Genomic DNA, 18266 nt, shown 5'->3' on the forward strand with positions numbered 1-18266 from the left:
TGGGACCACGGAGCCTTAAGAGGAAAGAGGAAGGCTGAACCCTTGCAGACATCACCTGCCATCTTGCATCAACACGTGGCAAGACATTTGGTAAGAAAGTACCTCTTATGGTACCTTATGTTGGACTCTTCAGGGCCTTTAACTGAAAGCTCTTCCCCAAATAAATACCCTTTATAAAAGCCAGCAGATTTCTGGTACTTTGCACCAGCACCTCTTTTGACTAATACAAAAGGTTCAAAAACTTTATTCACAGCCTTTTTTCTTTTCTTTCTTTTTTTTTTTTTAATGTTTTTAATTTATAGGTTTCCTGCCGTCCAGGGAAAAAGGGAAGTGGTATCTTGCTGCACGAGGTTGGGGGGGCTTGCCTGGGGGCTCCATCCCCTCCCTTTCCCGCCAGCACAGCTGGGGGAAGGCGCCTGCTTGCTGGCCCCGTGGACTCCTCTGCTGTGAGATAAGGCACTGTGTGTTCAGCAAGAAGGCGCTCACGGCTGGCTGGCTGGTGGACAACGAGGCGGCCTTCTTAGGGGCTGCAAAGCTGAGGCTGTTGAGGGGTTGAGCTGAACTTGGGCCCCGGTGGGGACCAATGGTGCGGAGGCCCCAGGCTATGGTGACGCAGCCTGGCGGTCCAGCCGCCACCTCCCTGCTGGCCCTGGGGCCGGCGCCCTCAGGACGGAATCATGCCTTTGCTTCTCTTGCGGTCAGCCATGGTTCGGCGGTTGTGGTTGGCTCTTGTGGCCTTGTTGGCTTCCTTCTTCCTGCGCTCCTGGGTGGTCTCACGGTTCTGCCCATGGCCCCGGGGGCTGCCGGCCACAGCCGTGGAGCTGTCATGTCGGTTTCTGAAAGAGGAACAACCCATCCCCAGGAGAACCCATCAGCTGGAAGGTGCTCTGATGGGACAAGGCCTGCCTTGGTGGTCACTAGGAGAGGGTACAAATGCTTAGGCCAGGACACCCATGGCGCCTGCAGGGGTAGGGCGGTGGGGGCTCCAGCCAGTCCCCATGCCTGGTGTTTTCCCTTCTCTGGGCCTTACCTCCAGATGGGTCCATTGCTCGGCTGTTGGGGAGAAACAGCCTAATGGGCTGCCCACAGACTGCCATAAAGAAAGAAGGACTTGGGGACAGGCCACTGCCCTTCTCCAGCCACACTACAGGTGAGACAATTACTGCCCAAGGCCTTGCTCGGTGGCCTCCAAAGACCAAGTGCATTCACAGGCATACCTCGGACCCTTTCAGACCACTTTAACTGCTGGGGTTTGTTCAGAGCGTTGGTGCTCAAGGAGATGGGATGATGAGAAGCCAGTCTCTCTGCTCCCTGTTCATCAAAGTCAGAATGGGATCCAGATGCCTCCCTTCCCTGCTGAGGACCCCTGCACCCAGCACCCAATGCCATGGGAGTCCCAGGGCCGGGAAAGGGGGACCAAGCTTCTACCCTGGCTTGATCTTAAGTGGAAGAGGGATCTCAGGCAGGGTCTCGGTCACTCGAGACTCTTTCCTCAATGCAAAGACGATGGGGCTGGTTTAGAAAAGTCTACGTGTACCCCCTCCTGGCTCCCCCTCCGCCATCTCCAAAGACTACCTCTCCCAGACTAAGGCCTGCGCCTTCTTGCTTCTCTGCCCTGTCTTAGGCTGTTCTCCCATCTCACATGACAAATTCCGCTCCACACTTTAAGGCCCAGCCTTTCCATGCCTCTCTCAGCCACAGCGGATGTGTGTGCGTCTGGACTCTCTCGCCATGTTTCACCCTCTGCCTGAGACCAGCAAGTCCTGTACACGTCGGGCTCCTGCTCTGGGTGATAAACCCCTTGAGACGTCCATCAAGTAATCGTAATGAGCGTGGAACCCAGAGCTGAACTACTGCGGCTCAAATCTCCGCTCCATCACTACTAGCTGTGATACCTTCGGCAGGTTACTAAACATCCCTCGGCCTCAGTTTCCTTGTCTGTAAAACGAGGATGATAACAACAGGAGCTACTTCAAGGGGTTGTGGGGCTCAGTCAGGATGTATAAAAAGCACGGAAAGCCGTGCCCAGTCGTGTCGGTGGAGGGTGGTTGGCCTTCGTCTCTGTCCTGCCCAGGGCACCCAGCACTGCGGCATTGGGACCCCTAGGTGTGGGCTGAACTGTCCAGCGCTCCCCTCGGAAAGCTCAGGGTCCCTGCCGGTCTCTGCCTATACCGGAGGTCAGGGGAGCTGGGGCATGAGCACCTGCTCACACCCTCCCCACACGCTAGGCCAGGAGGTTCGGCTTTCCTAGCTGGTCAGAAAGGTCCCCACCCATCGGAAATGGCCCCCCGAAATGCTTACCCCCTCCTGGCGAGGAAGGCCATGCGTCTGGCTTCTGCCTTTTCCCTCAGCACCGCAGGGTCCTGCACGAAGTGGTCAGGCTGTGGAGAGGAGGAGGGGGAAACAGAGCCTGAAACCATGAGCCGCCCCATGACCCGCAGCTATGGCGAGTCTGTGCCCGCTGAATCTCGGTGACAGCTCCATGCCAGGTGTGGGGGGAGCCTCGGGATGGCAGGGCGATGCTCCAGAATGGGGCTGGGCTTGCTGAGGTGCCAGGTTTTCATTTGGAGCCACACCCTCTCTCCTGGGGGCGGATAGCAGCCGAAGGGATCGAGGCTTCCTGGGGCAGCTCTGCCTAGGCTCAGCTGCACTGGCATGGTGGGGTGGGTACGCCACTGCTAGAGTATGCCAGTGACGAATGGGAGGGGGAAGGCCAGAATGGCGACTGTGACAGGTCAAGGAGGCCGGAAGCTGATTGGAACCTGGGAGCTGTAGGCCTAATCCTTACTCTGGCTCCACTACCAAAGCCCACTCTCGAAGACCATTTTCTTTGCGAAGGGTGGAAGGAAGCCAGACTAGAGCAGGGAGGCAGGGAATCTAAGGACCACAGACAGGCTTTGGTGGTTTCAAAAATCAAACAAAAAATATGGAATTAATAACCTTTGAAAACTGGAAGAATTTACATAAAAACCGGGGCTGTTCCCTTCTTTGGAAAGAAGGGGCCCTTTGGTGCCTCGGGCCTACATTCTTGCAGGGCAGCCCCCTTGGACGGGTACCTGTGCTTCCCCACCACTGGGTGCCACCCTCCCAGGCCCCTTAAACATTTACATTGGTGGCCTGGCCCTAGAAACATCTGGATTTTGTCATCGTGGTGGGATGGCCCAAGGGATCTCAGGCATTCCTGGCTGCCCTTTAACCAGAACTATGCTGCTTTTATCTGTTTCATACATTGAAGTTCTAGTTAAGATTTTATTTGAAGAAAAAGCTCAGTCCCCATAAAATGGAATTTTCAAACCCGCTGGCCTAGATGACCTTCAAGGGCCCTTCGGCTCTAACTCTTTTCTTATTTTAAGAATTGCCATGCAGGGCACAGCAGCCGACAGCTGCCCCGCTCCCGGTCCCCAGGCTGCTGGGAATGATGACCTTGGCAGCTCAAAGGATTGGCCTCTAGCCCGTCCCCTGGGCCCTTGCCGGGCAGCCAAGGCGAGTTCTAAGCCAGCAGCTCTCCAGGCAGACATCCTGGTCTCAAGAGGATGGCCATTTAGGACCCCGCCCTCCCCTTCGCCTGCCCACCCCTGCTACCCGCCCAGCAGGTACCTTGGGGGCCTCCTCGTCAGCTTCAGCCTCGTCCTCGCCCTCGTCTTCCTCATCCTCTTGCCCTTCTCTGGGCATCTTGGCTCTCAGCACCTGAGGGATGGTGAAGGGCCTGAGGGTCGAGAGAGAGAAAGTGAGAGCAAAGGCCAGGTTTGGACCTGGATTCAGAGCCTCATGGAGAAGGGGACCCTGCTGGTGAGAGGGGACAATGGGGAAGGGGGGTGGGCTCAGGAAGCTGGGACAAGCCACCGCCGCAGTAGCACTTTTCAAGCCAACTGTGCATCTGTCCAAGGATGCTTTGGGGCACCAAGGTCTGATGCCAGGGTCTCAGGGGACGCTGAGCTGGGAACACAGAGGGGAAGGCTGTCTCTAGGTCTCCCTGCAGCCAGGGCAACTCTGCTTCTATCTGTGTTTAAAAAACTCCATAAGATTCCAAAGGAAAACATTGTCTGAAATTAAAGAGAAGAATTAGAAACTACTGCCTGAGGCCTAGTAAGTGCTGCCTCATCAGGCTGGGCTGGGTCAGCTAGCCAACGGGGGCAGGGGGTGGAGGGAGCACTGGCTGTACGAACAAGGGGGTACAGGCGAGTTCCAGGGGCCTGGGCGCCGCTGTGCCCTGGAATTCTGCCCTTCCTACCCCAAGCAGCTCGGTCTCACCTGCGGCTGATGAGTTCATCATCTGAGTCGGCATCATTGGCGCCCACTTGGTTGCCGTCGTACGTGTCATCGTACTCGTCCTCGTAGTCGTCACCGCAATAGGGCAGGCCCTCGCCAGGCTGCAGAGGCACCTGCAAGGCCAGAAGAGTGGGCTGGGGGGCCTGACGACCCCCCCCCCAGCACCCCGCAGCCACGTGGCCGCCTACCTCCTCCACCACCACGCTGTACTGCTCGTAGCGTTGCCGCTGTGCCTCCACCGCCCGCTTGTCGTTCAGCAGGCTCCGCGTGTTCTCCCCCTTCCTGGTGCCCCAGACAGGAACGGTGACAGGAGAGAGAGGGCAAGGAAATCCCTCAGGCTTTGAGGGCCGAGGGGTGCAGAGGGTCCACAGAGACCGCAGGCTCCCTCTCCACCCCTCAGCCTGGCACACGTGAAAACAACCGACGTCAGGTGCTGGTGAGGTGTCAGGGCTCGGGGCGCTCAGCCACGTAAACAGCTCCAGCCACTCTGCAGGGCCCCCCAAGAGTAGCTTGTAATCTATAAACTGTGCAAAGCCTTCCACCCGGCCATTCCCCTTCGAGAAATGCTGGCCATATGCACAGAGGGCTTTTTGGCACGATTTGTAACAGTGGATAATGAAACACCTAATGTCCATCACGAGAGCAATGGCCAAATGAACTATGCTACGTCTGTAGTACAGACCGCTGCGTGGCAGTTTTCAAGAGGGACATTGCTCTATTTGTGCTGACTGGGTTAGAACTCTAAGGCTTATTACCATCGGAAAAAAGCAGGCAATAGGAAAATGCATACGGTGTAGGATTCCCATCAGTATAAAAAGCAGAAAGCAAGCCAAACCAACTGCAAGTGGGCCAGCAAACCCCGCACCAAATGACAGTGGTTGCTGACATTGTTTGAATCTTTTAAAAGAAAAGCAAGGTCACGCGTGGCTTTCTTACTGAGCTCTGGGGAGCATCTGGGGACCTGGGGAGGTAGGAGGGCAGGGGGTGCTGCCTCTCCCCCTCTCTCCACTTCACTTGACAGCCTTCTATCTGCCTTACTGTTCAAGCTTCCAGGTAAGATTTCATTGGAAGAAGTCCCATCACGTCACCGGCGAGGAAGTTTGGATGCAGTAGAAGGAGGGCAGCGCACAGAGGGCAGGGCCATGCCTGAGGTGACTCTGTGGCAAAGCCACAGTGGGGACTCAGGGCTTTTGGCTCATGGCTTTTCAAACCCGTAGAAAATTCTCGTTTGTCAGACATATACACAGGCCTGTGGAATGTCATTTCTAACCCTGCAGGGGAAAATCAATATGAGATGCCAGGCGAGAAAATCCAGCTTAACTGTGAAATTGGGTCTCTGGAATATATCAAAGATGGCGTAAAAAAAGAAAAAGGATAGAGAAAAAAGGAACACAAAGCCATAGGCGGCTTCCATAAAAACATCTATTAACTGGCTTTGGGTGCAGGCTGGGACCGGGTCGGAGCGTGTCAGGTGGTTGTCTGGTGCCCGGGGCGGGTCAGCACTGCTGCTCCCGGCATGGCAGTGTGGAATCTGGCTCCCTTTGACAGTCCTTCTTCAGGGCCTCCTATGTGCCAGGCAGGGTATTAAGTCTGAGCTGGGGAGCTGAGGGGAACTCAGAAAAAATTATGATATGGACCTGTCCCCATGGAACCCAGTCTCGAGGGCGTGTCAGGCAAATGGCAGCCAAACTCTCAGCAGGCACGAACACACAGGAAGGAGAAATGAACTCTGGCTCGGGTGTCTGGAGGAAGGGGGTAGGGTCTAGTGGGGTGGGGTTTGATCTGGGCCAGGGAACACTCAAGGTCTACAGGACTCTCACATCACACTGTGACTGTAGCCTTGGCATCGTCCCTGGCTTGCTTCGCCAAGCCGGGGGCTGGAGGGGGACGAGGCAGAGAGGAAGTGAAAGGGACCCACGCTTGCCCAGGTGGCTGGGCCTGGCAGAGGGCCATCTACCCATTCAGCACACCTCTCCCTGGGAGGGGCCAGGACGACGCTGGGCTAGGGGACCCAAGGATGAAGTGTCACTGCCCTTTCTGCCACCCCCACCTGGCCTTGCTTCTGGGCAGCAAGACTGTTCCCTCTCGCTGGGTGGCCTCCGGTTACTTGGCTCCCAGGCTGGGCTAAAGAAGCCTGGCAAACTCCACCCACCCACCCCAGCCAGGGCCTGGGAGAGGACACAGGTGGGGCCACCAGAGCCTGGTGCCCTGGCAGCCTGTCTAGGGAGGTGCAAGCTTTGGTCCCGTGACCTCATTTGGTGCCAGAAGGAAAAGGAAAATGAGGTGCAAAATCCAGCCACATGTTGGCAAAAGCTCGGGCAGAGAGCTAGAAAATCTGTCGCGTCTCGAAGCATGGGCGTTGGGAAAGGACTTCTGGGCAGGTTGCTTCCTCAGCTCCTACAAGATGGCCATGGGCCCAGGGAACAGACGGGCTCGCCTGAAGCCTGAAGCGCCTTTCCCCTCCTCACCTCCTGCTCACATCCAGCCTGGCCCTCAAGGGGGTGACTCCCGCCTTTGAACTTCTGGAGGGCTTACAGAGTCACAGACTCTAAGCCGTTTCTTTTTCAGATAAGGAAATCAGGGGCCCCAGAGAGGCAGAGCTACCTGCCTAAGGTCAAACAGCTTCTCACAGCAGAGCCAGGGCCAGGGCACAGGTCTCCTAGCACCAGTATTTGCCCTGCCACTTCCTGAGCTGTGAGCCAACGGGCAAGTCCCAGATCATCACTAGGTCTCAGTTTCTTCTCCCAACACTGCCTCTCAGGGTTGATGTGAAGCTGAATTAAGATGATGTGTATAGAGTGGGTGTAGCTCAGTGGCTGAGCACAGCCTTCACATGTATGAGGGCCTGGGTTCAATCCCCGGTACTTCCCCCCACCCCCCTAAAAAAAAGATGATGTCCAGAAATTGACCTGGCACCTGCTGGGCGCAACGAAGGGAATCTGGTTTCTTTTGCTGCAGGACTTGTCAGAGCCTTTAATTTACTATGTGAACCTCTGAGAGGCAGGCACACTACACAGACTTTTTCAGCCATAGAACCTCTTCTGGGGGGAAAACTTGTTATATTCCAGGGCACATCTGTTCAGTCCAGAGGAGTTATGCACACTGCCTCTTTTGTTAGGCTATGATATCCCTGCACCCCACGTTTGGTGTCTGCCTAATAGCCACCCTCTACCCATCCCCCTCCTAAGAGACCCTCATTTTGTTCAGGTCTCTCCACTCCGCCCCTTGCTCCCCAGGATCTCTGAGGGCCTCAGCCCTGTGAATTGGTTCTCCTAATGGGATGTGAGGGGAATCTGGGAACTTCTGGGAAAAGTGAGATACAGGAAGCCCTGGCCCAGACTTCCTCTCGACATTGTCTTTTCTGGAGGCAAAACCCAGAATGGTGCTGCCATCCCTTGAGGGGAACCAAGCCAACCACCAAGCCAAGGCACTGTCCTAACCTGGGGACCGTGTCCCGCTGAGGACCCCTGGCCGCCCCCACCCCAGCCCCTCTCCCCTGCTCGTCTCCTAGCCTCAGCCTCTGTGCTGCCAAGGGGGAGGCCTGGGCCCCAGCTCACCCCTTGTCTCCCTGGTGTCTAGCACAGAATCCGGCTCTTGTAAACCGCTTAATAAATATTTGCTGGATGAATAAATAACGAACACATGAATGGAGGCTTTGCCTCTTTGCAATCCCCAAGCCCTACCCACCAGGACAATGAGTTCAGTAAACATGTGCCACCAAGGCTCTCTGCCTGCGAGCCTGGAGCGCCCCAGGACCAGGATGCTAGAAACCTGGCCGCCCCGGAGCAGCCCTTCCACTGACTCTGATGGGTGGGACCAGCCCCCTGGCAGATACTTGAGGGTGACCCATGACTCGGGTAGGGTGAGATGTGTCTTTATGATGCCACGGGCCCTGGGCAAACCCGAAGACCAAGGTCAAGGAGAAAGGCCACGTCCAGAGATGCCTGAGCTCGGGGGGTGGAGGGGAGGGTTAATAATCAGGTTCCCTAAAGTTTCCTAAGTCAAAACAAGGGGGCCAGGCTTCTGGCAGCCTGGGACCCCTTGTCTGCCCCTCTCCCCATTGCAGAGTCACCAGGGGGGTCATGCCAGCCTGGCGCAGTGACCGCTGAGGCAGGATAACATCTCTGGACCGAGACCTCGGGATGTTGCAAGGTAGGTGACTAAGCAGTTTGTAATGGCTTCTTGTCCAGCCAGCCACCAAGATGGCTTTGCAGCTGCCCTGGGCCGGCTCCCCAAGCCCTCGGCCAGCCCAGGGGAGGGAGAGCAGCACAGGCCCTCCGGAGGGCCTATCGTGGAAGGGGGCAGATCCCCTCTCCTCTCTTAACCTTGACACGAAAGGGACAGGGCAGGCTGCTCTTGCCCGGTGCTTCCCAGATTCTGGATTGCATGAAACAAAACCATTTCAGGAGGAATTTGGGGGTGGCTAGCCTAGTGTTGCCAACTTTTTTCTCCCCCCAGACAACTTTTTATTTTGCCATCTTTGTTGTACCACTATGAGTCCTGGCCCCCTCCGATCAGTTCTCCATTCCCACGGTTGGATGATCTTTTCAAACCATAAATGTGTTGGCTCATGGGACCCTTGCCATGCTCCCTTTGGCCCCAAGGCCACTGACCCTGCTGTTTGCTCTGCTTGGAAAGCTTCTCCTTCCCCACTTTGCAGAACTGATCCGTCCTCATCCTTCAGCTCTCAGTCTAGGCATCATTTCTCAGAGTGGCCTTCCTGCCCAGGTCAGAGCTCCTACCGGATGCTCTGCAGCCTATACTCCTCCACCTCAAAGCACTTACTTTGTTTGCCTTTTTACATTGGTTGTTTGACAAGGTGATTAATGCAAACTCCACATGGGCAGGGGCCATGTCTGTTTTGCTCCCCACTACATCCCCAGTACCTAATCCAGGGCCCAGAATGCTGTAAGCGCTAAGCAAATATTTGTTGAATGAATAAATCATGAATGGACTTTTCAATGCCACAAAAGTAGGAAGGACGGAAACTAAAAATAAATACAATGGAATACCTTCACCTTCTGAAAAGCTCACTCCATGCAGGTCCTTATTTTTCCCATTTTGCCAAAGGCTGGAGAAAATCAGGTCAAGGACCAGCTTCTGGGAAACGCTGCTCTGCTCTAACACCCAGAGATTCAATGACCATCACATCAGAAGATTTATGAAGAGGAGACCGAGACAGTTTGGGCTCCTCTGGTCTTTCGCTGTCGACGAGCAGAGTCACTAAAAACCTCCTTGCCCAGTGTCCGGGCAGGAAGCGTAATTATTGAAGAACCCACCCTGCCTGCCGGGAGCACTCAGGTTCAAGGCCGCGTAGGACCCCTGACCTGAATCTCTGTGGCCGGCTCTGTAATGACTGGGTCCTCCCGCTTCCTCTCTGCATTCCCAGGGCTGGGGTGCCCGGGACCCCGTGGGCCAGTGCGCTCACCTCCTGCCCTTGTGCACCCGGCTCAGGTCTACTGAGTCCCTGCTGAACACATCGAACTCATCGTTCTGGAAGACGTTGTGGCGAGACATCAGCAGGGGCATCGGGTCTGGCTTCACCTGTCTGGGGGCGGGGGCGGGACACAGAAATCAATTTAAGGGGACTCTGCCCACTGCTACCCACTGCACCCACCTCCCCCTACCACTTTACATCTATCAGATCCTTCACTCCCCTTCAACAGCCATACCTTGGGTACAACCTAGAAACAGGGAGACAAGGCCCTGCCCTGCCCTTGCCTGGGTATGCAGCCACATCTCCAACAAAGCTCCCCCTTATTCTGCAGGTGCCATCCATACAGGTTTTCTTTTTTTAAAAGCTCCCTCCATCTTTTAATGCTCACAAGAGCCCTCTGAGAGGGATACTCCTAAGTCACTTAACCTCTCTGTGCCTCAGTGCCCTCATCTGTAAAACGAACACAAAGCAGTTGGGGAACTTGTGCAGAGGCACACAACTAGTTTAATTCATTCATCTGATGAACATTTGTTCACGGAAGAAATACCCGTTCATCCACTCATTCCTGGGACCCCTTGGGGTGTCCAGGGAAGCAGTGGACCAAACTTAGAAAGGACAGGTGTGAAGGAAGTGAGCAGCTTTGGCTGTCTTCCCTCACGAATCTTCTGGGAGGATGGTAATGACAGGGGCAGGCTTGGAACTTAGGAACTCTGAAAGAGTCAGCAACCTGTGTCTCCAATTGGTCTTCTCACAAGATACAGCAGGAATACCCAGCTGTGGGCAGTCTGCCCTGAAGGAGGCATGTGAGAGCCTTCTGAGGAGCCTAGGATTTTTATGTTTCCCCCAAAGAGGGCACTGGCTGAAGTGGTTGGAAAGCACTGCTGTGGGGATGAGGAAGCAAGCTGAGTCTTCAGGCACAAGGGAAGGAAGAGCAGGATTCAGAGGAGCTGAGAAGGGGCACCGAAGAGGGCTCCAGAACCCCTCCTGCCAGGGCCCGGAAGCAGCCCGGCACCACAGCCTCCTCCCACCTGTCTGTCCCACCTGTCTAGGCTGCGGTCCAGCTGGCTGAGGGCTGGAGCCAGCCGCTCTTCCAGGATGTTGTTGATCACCTGCTCCGGGTCGTAGCTGTAGTGCTCCAGGCAGGCCAGGATGAAACCTTCACCGAGGTCCGGCAGCAGGTCCTTCACTTGGGAAATGAGTGAGTCTAGTTCCACACCGCACACCGGGGGACCCAGAGCAGCAGCAGCCCCCAAGCACTGCAGAAAGAGGGAGGGTGAAGGGAGGGAAGTGGATGCCTTATATGGCCAAGCCAGGAGGGTGATGGCACAGGCCACAGTGGTTAGAACAGAGAGGAAACAGTGATGGACTTGGAGTCAAGAAGCCTGGTTTGAGTCCCAACCCTGCCCCTTCCTAGCTGTGGGCCCTCAAACCAAGGGACTCAAGTCTCTCTGAGCCTCCATTTCCTCCTCTGAGAAAAGGGGGGCTCTACAAATTCACGGCTGAGCTACTTCTGGCTGTGTGACTTTGGGCAAGTGGCTTCCCCTCTCTGAACATCGGTTTCTTCCTTTGAAGCAGGCATAACACAACCTACCTCAAATGGGTGATATCATGTGGTTCAAAGAGGCGCTGCACGTAAAATGCTGAGCACAGCACCTGGCACAGACAGTACCTGGTGCAGACCAGGTGCCCAATGAACAGCCATGGTTTCCAGGAATTGTTAGAGGCATTTTTCCAATACTAACACATTTATGACTCACGTTGGAGGGTCAGGGTAACCACCAAACCTGTGTGGAGATGCTCTTCCTTTCTTTTCAATGAGGGGGATTCATTTTATATACTGCTCATTATGGCTTAATTTATTAGGCTTTTTGTTTCAGGAAATTCACAAATCAAAAAAACAATAAAGCCCTCCAGGACTCTGCGACTCTGTGGGTGAAGAGGGTGGGAAAAGGTAGAGGGTGCTGACATTTCTTCACGGCCCTGGAAAGAAGAGCAGCAGCTGCCAGGAGAGCCCTGAGGGCCGGCCAGAGTGCAGGGCACTCCGGGCAGCAGTTCTGGGGATCCCAGCAACCTCATGGAGGTGGGGACCATGGACGTCCCCACCGTAAGATGAGGAGCCAAGGTCCAAGGTCACAGAGCTGGTGACAGAGCCAGGACAGACTCCTGAGCAGCCTGGGCCCAGAGTCTGTGTGGTCCCAACCCTATGTCACACGGCCCCCCAACACACAGGGAAGAGCCCTGGGCTCGGTGGCCAATCACTGTAGCCACAGATGGAACCAGCCACGGCTGGCTCTGGGAAAACCTGGGGAGAAAGCACTAGACCAGGGATACTGAACTTGTTTGGCAGAGTCCTGCAGTCTCATCCAAAGGGGCTTCTGGGGAGGCTGAGCCGTGGAATCAGACACTGTTCCAGCTGCAACCCAAGCAGCTCCATGGCTATCTGTCCAAAGGAGGGTTCTGGGAATGATTTAATAAGGAAAGCCCTTTGCCTCTTCATTTTATGGAAAGGAAAGTGAGGCTCTGATGGCTTCAGTGACTAGGTATCTTCTCATGCCCACTCCACAGGCTCTCAGTTCAGGACCCCCTAGGGCCAGCACAGACTGTTCAGCCACTCGAGGCTGTCAATTTCAAAAGGGTCTTTTCTCTAAGCCCAGGAACAAAGGAGGTTTCCCAGCTGCCCTGACCTCTCGCATGGGGCCGGCAGGCAGGCGCAGCAGAAGGAAAGCCCCACCCCACACGTACCTCCTCTTCCTCCAGATGTGATGACGACTGATGGCCCAACGCTGTCAGTGCTGTGACCCCTCTGGGGCTCTCGGCCACTGGTGGGTCTTCTTTAGCATCTGTGGCTTTCTGTCTGTCCACCCCTTCCCAAGCGCTCTCGACCGCCTGGAGGATGTAGGTGGTCCGTGTCTCATCCCTATGAGGATGTGTTAAGGGGTCTCTCCCTCAGGTCTCACGGCCTTCTCCACCTCCCAGCTCTGAGGCTCTGTGATTTCTCAATCCCACCCCAGTACCTTACCAAAGGGCTTCTGCCAGGGGCTTCTGGGCTACACCTGGTGGATATCATAGGCACCTGCCACCTGGCACAAAGAACCTCTGGATAAGGCCAAGGCCGGTCCCAGATCGTCCTGGGACAGGGTGTTTAGGCCAGTCAGTGGCTCCTCCCTCTGCACTGCCAGGAGAGCTTGTCAGGGCCTCTGCCACTGGGTTTCCTGGGCAACCAGCTGGGGGCTCTCTGCAAAGCCGGGGCCTAGTAGGTTCCCTGGGGCAGGACTGAGCAACCTACGCAACCACTCAAATGGTACACAGGCCTGCTCTTCCTCACTCTCTGTCACTGGGCACTGCCAAGCCAGAAACTGGGCTGGGGGTGGGGGGTGGGGTTGTTGCCCCAGATTCCCTCACTCTGCTTCCAGTCCAAACCCTCATTCTTGTCTAGAGGGAGCAACAGCCTCTTCACCAGCCTCTGGGTCCCCACGGCAGCCCCAGGCCAGGCTATTTCCAACCTCTGCCAGATAGAGATTTCCAAAATCTAAGCTGACCGTGTCAGTCCCTGAGTCACACCCTTCCACAGTTCTGGTGCTTCTGGGTCAGAGACCATGTGACTCGATGGGGGTCACCACAAGGCTGTGCAGCTCACCTGGCACGCCTTGACCTCCCCTCCCACTAAGGCCCTCCTCCACGACCAAGGGCTCCTCAGATGAGCCTGCTCTCTCCGTCCTATAACCTTCACCATGGGAACACTCTTGCCCTTGGCCGTCTACACCTTCCGCAGCATGACCCATCACTTCCAACTGAGCCCCACTTCAGGCTCTGCTGGGTGCGGTGCCTCCTCTGGGCACCTCGTCCTCTGAACTTCTCCCATTCTATCTACCTGACTGTTCACTTGTCTCCCTTCCCTCCTGGCAGTGAGAGCCCTGAGGACAGGGGGCCAAGTCCATCCTGGTCACAAAGGCCTGATCTAGACACTCAGGAAACACATAAAGACAGCATAACTGCACCTCCCCTGCCCCGAAAACCAGAGCAGTCATCTCCTCTAGAAAAATAGGGGCCGAGGCCTTGGCATGCCTCTAGGGAAAGCTGGCTGGCCCATGTGCTCCTGAGCTAAACTGCCCTCAGCTCCCCTGGGACCCAGTAGCCCAATTCTGAACAGGCCAGGCCAGGCCAGTGACAAAAGGATACAAGACCGAGGAGGCCTGCTGCAGCAAGCTGACATCATCCGCCACGGGGAAGAGTACATCGTAGTCCCGGAGGAACCTGCCAGGCAGAGAGCAGATGGGAGGGGCAGGCCTGGGGCCCCCGAGACACTGTCCTGCTTGGGCCACTCCCTGTGTCTGCTGCCCAACCACACATCTCAGATTTCAGCAGGGCCCCACCCAAGAGCCAAGGTGAGCAAACCGCAGGGGCACTATTACATAAGGGTTCCTGGGGACTGGTGGGGAGGACCACAGGCCTGTCCCACTGCTGGGTCCCAGTTCGGCCACACTCACTTCTTCTCGTGCAGCAAGGAGCTGAAGATCTGAAGGAACTCTTCTATGAAGCCCTGAATGTTGTCACAGCTGGAATAGGACACCAGCAAAAGATGAGATCACTCAATGCAAGATAATCTGCACCTCCCTGCCAAGCCCGCCCCTCCCTTCTGAGAGGCTTCTGGCTGAGGAAGAAAGAAGCATTTTTCTCAGTTTCCCCGTCTCTGCCCTACAGAAAGGAAGTGGCAGAGAGGAAGCGGAGAAATGCCCCTGGTGGGCATGGGGAGAGGGGCCTTTCAGCCGAGAGGCAGCTCCTGAGGGCGTACCTGCTTTCAAGGATAGGAAGGAGGCAGATCTGGTTCATGAGGATGTGAAAAATCTCCAGTAGCTTCTTCCTGGAATGGGAGAGCCTCTGCCACAGGTCACCTAGCAGCCTTTGAGGGCCAGACAGGAAAAAAGAAATAGAGATTTGGGAGACACAAAGGCACTGAGGAGGCTTATGTCTGGCAGTTGCAGGTGCCCCTCCATAGGGCTGACGAGGCCTCATAGCTCAGGGCTGGGAGCAGCTGCAAAAGGCTAGAGGCCTTGAGGGGCCAGGTAATTTCAGAGCTGCTTCTCAGTTCCAACGGTGGGCTGGGAACTTGCCATCCACTTAACAAAAGCTTGGGGAGACAGCTGAAGGAGAGGGCTTTGATGTAGGGCCTGTACCCAGGCCCAGGCCTCCTGACTCTTGGCCTCTCTTTTCCACAACATCCTCAGTTTTGTCCCCGCCTTACTTGCTGTCTTCAAGTCTCCTCTTCTTAATTGCAGACTCCAGCTCGGGAATTGCCATTTCATAAAAGGAAGCTAGTCTGTGGAAGCACATGTAGGTAAAAAGCTGGATTTAGTTCCTTAACACCACACATGATTAGAAAATCTAAACAAACCCAAGTGAGTGGGACAGCCATTTCTGGCTCCCAAACTGTCATCTCAACATTTTCTCCTGGGACCCCCGGTCCTTCCCTAAGCCCACACCAGCTTGACCCTCTGTGGCTCATTCTCAGAACAGTCTCATGGGAAGCAACCTGTACTTGTACTCCCCATTCAGGCAGGAAAGACCCAGATAGACTTGTTCTAACAGATAAGCCACAGGGCTGCTCAAGACTCACTGTGGTTTGAGGAAATGACAAAAGGTCACTTTTTTCTTGCTTACAAACTGCTCTCTACCTCCACTACATCAAACAGTTCCTCCTTTGTCACATCCAGACCTGGCACAACACAGCCAGCCTAGTTCTCTTCTCTGTGACCCACCCACTCCTAGCTCAAGTTCAAACTCTCCTCCCTATTCTCACTGACCCCTCACTGTCTTCCAGGACCTCCTGGCTTCCCCTCAGACTAGTGCCTGCCACTGCTGCCTCCATCCACCCTCCTCCCTGTGCTCTTCCTGATCACATTGGCCCACCGGGATGATACCTGCCCCAAACTAGATGCACAGCACTTGGGATTATGCCGGCCTTACAAATTAAAATGCAGCTGCTTCTTTTCTGTGGTGGAATTCCTCCTCAGAAAAGCTTAAGCGTCCCAAAGCCGCAGGGCCTAGGATGGAGCTGAATTTGTAGCAGGTGCTCTGTAAATACTTGTCTGTTGAATGGCTGGCTTCTGGCAACTTGTGTCCTAGGGTATTGCTTCATGTAATAGAGGAAAACTAGGCCAAAACAGGCAGGCTTTACTTGGCCCATAGCATGGCACCCAGAAGAGGCCAGAGGGGACAGTTTGGCCCAAACAGGATCAAGTGTTGCCAGGATACACTGCTGGTAGGGCGTAAATTGGTACAACCCCTATGGAAAGCAATTTGGCAAGAGCTATCTAAATTTAAACTGCACATACCATCTGTCTCTGCAATTCTACTTCTAGGAATTGGCTCCTCAGTATACTTGCAAAAGTGTAAAATGGTGTTGGTGCAAAATTTATTTCTTTGTAGCATTAAAAAAAAAAAAAGGTAATAACTGAAAACTTAAAGGTCCATCTACAGGGTCTGGGCCCCATCCAATGGAATCCTACCCAGCCCCAAATGGAGGATGCCCTACGCACTGATAAAGCACTAGCCTGAAGTAGAATAAGAAAATGAAAACAGTATGCATACTATTTATAACTCGCCAGCGTTAAATTTTGAATAGGAGGACAGAAGACATGTAATGTGCATATTTGCTTGTATATGCATAAAATACCTCTGGAAAATACCACACAAAAACAAAACAAAACACTGAGAAACAGAACTGGGACACAGGGAGAGGAAGACTGTTCACTGTATATTTTATGCTTTCTGAGTTTTGAACCATGTGGATGTATTATTCCATCATAAAATTTGAAGAGGATGGAGAGCAGAAGGACAGCAGAAGCCTGTTGCTATGAAAGGGATTAGCTAAAGAGCTGTCTGGGTGACTTAACCCCTTAGAGAGAGTTCTCAGGGCCTGAGGTAGTTTCATTTGCTCAGCAGGGGCGGGAGTTCTTGGCCGCCTCAGGCAGATTCTGAAAAGGCTGGGCCGGCCTCAGGCTGTTCTGGGGTCAAACCCAAAGTCACTTTCAGTCAGAAGTGTTTGACTTTCTGCCTTCTCACCCTGAGCTTGAGCTCAGAGGAGCCCCAGCCCCTGCCTCAGCCTGTCCTTGCAGGAGGTCAGATCTTCGTAAACGTGTCCCCAGGTCTGAAGAGACCTTTTCAAAAGCAGCCTGTGAGGCATTTGGGAAGAAGCTTTAACAAAATGGGGAAATGCCTATGATAGGTGAAAACAAGTAGGATACAAAATTCTAAGAAAAATGTGATCTTAAATGAGTATGAGCTCTCATGGGTGGTTTTAATTTCCTACCTTTCCGTATTTTCCAAATTTTCCACAAGCATGTACCACTTTCATCATCAGAAAACACACCTTTTAAAAAAAGTGGACAACCAGACACAAAAGGTCACATATGATATGATTCCATTTCTATGAAATATCCAGAATAGGTAAATCCATAGAGACAGAATGCAGACTGGTGGCTGCCTGGGGCCAGGGTGGGGGAGGGGAGTGGGGAGCAGCTGCTTAATGGGTACAGGATTTTATTCTGCAGTGACGGAAATGTTTGCGAATGAGACGGGGTGGTAGATGCACGACATTGTGAAATGTACTAAAAGCCACTGAACTGTTCACTTTAAAAAGGTTCATTTTCTGTTATATAAATTTCACCTCAATCAATTTTTAAAAAAGAAGACATCAAAACCTAGATGGCTGTGGGCCCTTCCCAAGCCTTTTTTCCTAGGGGAAAGTGCTGTCAGCTTTATCCTCACATTCCCTGGGAGGGCTGATCAATCCTGTGCCTAATTTTCATAAGCTGAGGGGACCAGAGGGGGGTCAGAGCACCAGCTGCTATCTCTGGCTGGCCCATGTCAGCGTTGGATAAATATTTTGTTGAATGGGCAAATAAATAACTGAATGGACGGGCAGCTGGATGGAAGCTCCTAGAAGCTCCAGAACAAAGTGGAGAGAGACGCCAGGCCAGAGGCTACTCACTGAGAACGAGCCAGTGCTCACCGCGGGCCAGGCGATGCACAGGCTGCCAGCTCCTCACACTGGCTAGGTACACCTACACCTGGGCACCCCTTACCTATGGCACAAGGAACAGATTCCTGTGCTGAATTCCTGATTCCTGGGCCCAGTGGCTCTCCCTCCCTGCCTCTAAGCCCCTCTGCTTCTCGTTCCAGGATGATCTTTTCCTGATTCCTCTGGACAAAAAGCTCCCACCACTCTCTGCAATGGCTGCACTCTGGCAGCACATGCAAAGCTCCTCACAATGAAGCTCCTGCAGATTTACCAGGAGTCAACTCCTGCCGTTACCTGTTACCTGCTCCGTTACCTGCTGCCTTAGCCTCCCCATTCCCCGGCCTCCTGTAACTGCGTTTCTGGTTCTGCCCTGAATACTCTCTGGGCCTTTCCAGGCTTCACACTGTCTGCCTTCAATGTCTTTCCTGCCCCTGTGTCCTCTACTTTTTTCTGTCTGAAAGGTCCCCATTCATTCAAGACCTAGCTTAAGGGTCACCTCTGCCATGAAGCCTTCCCTTACTTCTCCAGACAGAATTTTGC

The 18266-nt window shown here is 54.2% G+C and overlaps 1 protein-coding gene across 5 annotated transcripts in view; it reads right to left on the bottom strand.

The window, feature by feature from the left end:
- Positions 1 to 255: 255 nt before the first annotated feature.
- ASCC2 (activating signal cointegrator 1 complex subunit 2) overlaps positions 256 to 18266 on the bottom strand; it is a 36244-nt gene continuing 18233 nt past the window's right edge. For all 5 annotated transcript variants that reach the window (XM_058281622.2, XM_058281620.2, XM_071209852.1 and 2 more), the window contains 12 exons: positions 14949 to 15023; positions 14499 to 14606; positions 14194 to 14262; positions 13886 to 13960; positions 12449 to 12623; positions 10748 to 10962; positions 9698 to 9817; positions 4458 to 4551; positions 4252 to 4382; positions 3598 to 3706; positions 2302 to 2381; positions 256 to 836 (listed from right to left, as the gene is read on the bottom strand). In XM_058281622.2, the coding sequence (XP_058137605.1) occupies positions 665 to 836; positions 2302 to 2381; positions 3598 to 3706; positions 4252 to 4382; positions 4458 to 4551; positions 9698 to 9817; positions 10748 to 10962; positions 12449 to 12623; positions 13886 to 13960; positions 14194 to 14262; positions 14499 to 14606; positions 14949 to 15023 (1423 nt within the window). In that variant the 3' untranslated portion in view covers positions 256 to 664. The remainder of the gene's footprint in view (positions 837 to 2301; positions 2382 to 3597; positions 3707 to 4251; positions 4383 to 4457; positions 4552 to 9697; positions 9818 to 10747; positions 10963 to 12448; positions 12624 to 13885; positions 13961 to 14193; positions 14263 to 14498; positions 14607 to 14948; positions 15024 to 18266) is intronic.

Source organism: Dasypus novemcinctus, chromosome 19, assembly GCF_030445035.2.
Source record: "Dasypus novemcinctus isolate mDasNov1 chromosome 19, mDasNov1.1.hap2, whole genome shotgun sequence".
Taxonomy (NCBI): domain Eukaryota; kingdom Metazoa; phylum Chordata; class Mammalia; order Cingulata; family Dasypodidae; genus Dasypus; species Dasypus novemcinctus.